At 45.7% G+C, this 4037-nt stretch overlaps 1 protein-coding gene across 1 annotated transcript in view; it reads left to right on the forward strand.

The window, feature by feature from the left end:
• The first annotated feature begins 128 nt into the window (after positions 1-128).
• RRM1 (ribonucleotide reductase catalytic subunit M1) overlaps positions 129-4037 on the forward strand; it is a 39504-nt gene continuing 35595 nt past the window's right edge. The window contains exons 1-4 of the mRNA XM_019525113.1: positions 129-241; positions 2277-2454; positions 2744-2844; positions 3605-3664. Of these exons, the coding sequence (XP_019380658.1) occupies positions 173-241; positions 2277-2454; positions 2744-2844; positions 3605-3664 (408 nt within the window). The 5' untranslated portion in view covers positions 129-172. The remainder of the gene's footprint in view (positions 242-2276; positions 2455-2743; positions 2845-3604; positions 3665-4037) is intronic.

A 4037-nucleotide genomic window follows, 5' to 3' on the forward strand; every position in this document is an offset into this window, starting at 1 on the left:
AATGGGGTGGGTCCCAGGGGACTGGTGGGTCCCACAGGGTTGGCAGTGGGGTCCCGGGGTTGGGGGGGTGTCAGGCTGTGATGCATTCGGAGCAGTCTGTGCTAACACCCATCTGCATGTGTGTGTCTGTCTCTTCCCCCGGCACTGCGCAGATGGCCGCCATGAGCGCGTCATGTTTGACAAGATCACATCCCGCATCCAGAAGCTCTGCTATGGGCTCAACGCCGAATTTGTCGATCCCGTGAGTCTGCTGGTCTTACCCCTCCCTCCCATCCCCACCACTTTTCCACCACGGTTGCTGTAATCAAGCTGATAATTTGCTGTTAGAAATTTGCCCCCTGGCCTTGCCTTGCTTAGCCTCCATGGAACTGGGTGGAAAGCAGCATAAGGGGCACCTTATAAGCTACTGTGGTGTTGTGCCTGATTTGGGTTAGCTTGTTGTGGTGCCACCTTACCCTGCCTTTTGCCTGTCTGCCACATCTAACTATTTATCTCTAGAGCAGTGATTCTCAACCAGGATGCTAGGCCATGATACCCTGGGGTGCCTTGAGATCCTTACAGGGGTGCCACTCAGGGTTAGCATGGTTCGATGTGCAACCATGACTCCCAAAATCAACCGAGAGATTTCAAACAGGAATCCATACTGTGAAAAACATCCCGCTCTGTTGTGGGCTTGCTTAGCTCTTTGCAACAGGCGAATTGCCCTTATTATTTGTCTGTAGTCAAAAAAGACAAAGGAAAATGAAGAGCTGCCATTTTCTGAGGGGTGCCTCAAGTCTGAAACAGTTGAAGGCCAACTGTTCTAATGGAAATAGGGGTCCGGAAAATGCCACCCTGAGGGTACCAGTGACAGATGTCACCTGGTTAAGGCAGCCACCCTGTCCTTTCTTTCCTTTTGTAGCCCGATCCTTCCACATGTTTGCATTTTGGCTTGTTCTCCTCCATAGGTACAAAGTCTAAGACAGAGACATCTGTGTTTGCCTGCTATAAATTCCTTCTAGTGGGTCCCTCAGATGTGGCTTGAAGTTACTGCATTTTTGGCGCTAAAAAGCGGAAAAACAAGTTCCCTGCCACTCCATTTCGAATGTCTTATTTCCATTTGTTAAAATGGTGTAACAAGTGCATTAACCTTTACACATGTGTTTCTCAAACTCCTGCCACATTTGCCTCCATGAATATGTGGAAGAGAAGCCCTTGAATTCTGTTATTAAAAGGTACACACTTTTTTTTTCCCCTGAACTGAACCACCCTTGTATTGAGATATTTGCTCTGTTCTGAGCAGTTTATGACACTGAAAAGACACTGACCTGATTCGGCAAAGTGCTGTGCCCTGTACCTGTGAGATCTGTGGGACCATGGGAGCCTGCCCACACGCAACAAATTGCAGAATTAGGAGACCCCAGATCAGAATCTTTTTGGGCCTTAGAGGCCTTGTCTTTATGGGCATCTGTAAAGCACCAATCATAATAGCAGTGCTGTAGTAGCAGTGAGGGGATAATGTTCTTCAGCTCTATTGAACAAAGAGCTTTGCAAAGAGGATGGGGTCTTATTGACTCCTTTGTACAGCCAAGGAAACAGATGTGTGTCAAGCTGAGCTGACTTGATTGCAGTTGTGCAGCAACTTGTTGGCAAAGCTGGGAATAGGGAGTTGAAGTCTCCTGACTTCTCGCCTGGTGTCCATATGGCTGTTAATAATACTGAGATTAATTTTCTGTGACTTTTTTATTCCGAGATAGCTCTGAAGTTCTTTGTCCTGAACCACGATCCTGTTAGGTTGGGTTCTGGACAAATTACAGCAGAAGAATACCCATGCCTCAAAGAACTTGCAGTCTAATGCAGGGTTTGAAAATGCTAGCCTGTGCTACCCAGGGCAAGTGAGCATTTCAAACCTGCAGAGGACAATTCCTGCACTAGATCACGCTCATATTCGACCTGATTCTGTGTCCTGTCTTGTAAGAACAGACGAAGTTTCATACTGGGTCAGACCACAGGGTTCACCTAGCTCACTATCCTGTGCCTCACTGTGGCTGAGAGTGGATGCTAAGGGAAAGTGTATTTAGGCTGATTCTTTCCAGACTGATCTGTCCCCTGCCTCTTCCCCCTACAGATCCTAGCATTCAGAGAAAGGGTTGCAGCTTTGAATATTGTACTTAATACATTCTGTCTAGGATGCTGGTCTTGGATAGTATCCACCACCAGCTGTCTTGGAAGAAAACACAATTCTTTAAAGATGATTTTGTTTCTGTTGTTAACCTCCAGATTTCTGATTTCCCCAGGCTCAGATCACCATGAAAGTGATCCAAGGTCTTTACAGCGGTGTCACCACAGTAGAGCTGGATACGCTGGCTGCAGAGACGGCTGCGACCCTGACTACCAAACACCCCGACTATGCCATCCTGGCAGCAAGGATCGCAGTCTCCAACTTGCACAAAGAAACCAAGAAAGTGTTTAGTGGTGAGTGCATGTTCGAGGGTGCTTGGAAACAGCCTGTGCTCTCTGTTCATGAGGAGGGAGTCAGACACGGGCTGGGAGTATAAATATGGCAAACCAGCCCTTAAAGTGATTTGGGCCTGGGATAGCCAGACCTCCTCCCCTTCTAGCCACAAAACCAAGATCTAACCTAAACTTCCCTTGCTGTAACTTGAGATCATTGCTTCTTGTATATTAAATACCTGTAATTATTTTTAGACTCTGTACATGTTTTTGGCTTTATTTTGACACTCTGTTTGTATTTCCATTGCAGATGTGATGGACGATCTATACAACTATATAAACCCTCACAATGGCAAGCACTCCCCAATGATCTCCAAGGAAACACTAGACATAGTCTTGGCCAACAAAGATGTATGTTGCACTTCATTGAATTTAAAGATCTGAAGAATCAGTGAACTAGTTCAGAAGGCTTAAAACAAAGTAAACTGGGTTGATTTCTGGAACAAAAATCCCTTTATGCTGATGGAAATTAGTGCACATGATGACTGCTGTATTTTGAAGGGTTTATAGGGGAGGCCACTTTAGAGTTGCCCTTAAAGGATGCTGCCAGTGTTGCTATAAGCAGGATATCTGTTGTGGTTTTGGTATGGCTCTTATCACTCTGGGATTGGGGCATGTGGGATCTACAATTAGTTGGACAAAAAATGGCTTTTTAACTTAATAAAATAAGATTCCATCTTTTCATACAACGAACTTTCAAAGAAAGAGATGGCATTTGGTCTGTCTTCTGGCACAGCTCTAACCAACTCCATGAAACCAGAATTAGGGTGCAGTTCCCTCACCCCCTGCATTTCCTAGTATCCAGTTTGAGATCTAACTGGAATGTAGGTGTATGGATGAGATGGGCCAGAAGGTAGTAGTTCGTCTTTAGAGAAATGTTATTAATGCCTGGCAGAAGAAATTGAGATTTTATGCTAAAAATGACTTCTCTAAATTTTTTTCTGCCTGGTGCCTATATCCATTCAGTCATGAGGCCTGAAGCAGGAAAACCAGGGGCACTGAACAATGAGAGCACTGTGGTATCATTAATGTGAGACTGCAGGCATGATGAGTGGTACAGATGATCTCCTGAGTAAATGATTAATCTGTCTCCAAACTCTCTCTTCCCCAGCGCCTGAACTCTGCTATCATCTACGACAGAGATTTCTCCTACAACTACTTTGGCTTTAAGGTAAAGAGCAGGTTTCTTGCAAGAGTGAACCTAAGTTGTTGTTTGTTTTCAAGCCACGTAACCACTGAAGAGTAAGACCCCGCAGAACCATCACTTCAGAAACTCAGCCCTGGGATAGATGAGACAGTGGGACCATGGTAGAGACAACGTCCTGTATAAGGCAGTAGCCAAAGTGAATGATTTGTGCCCTTTTGCTGCTTGTGCTTTACAGTCTCAACGCAGTCAATATGGTGCCCCTCAGTCATAGTTTCTAGGGTCGGAAGGGACCTGAGCAGATCATCTAGTCCGACCCCCCTGCCATGGCAGGAAAGAGTACTGGGGTCAAATGACCCCAGCAAGGTGTTCATCTAACCTCCTCTTAAAAACCCCCACG

This window comes from Gavialis gangeticus, unplaced genomic scaffold (assembly GCF_001723915.1).
Source record: "Gavialis gangeticus isolate Ggan-Ray unplaced genomic scaffold, GavGan_comp1, whole genome shotgun sequence".
NCBI classification, from domain to species: domain Eukaryota; kingdom Metazoa; phylum Chordata; order Crocodylia; family Gavialidae; genus Gavialis; species Gavialis gangeticus.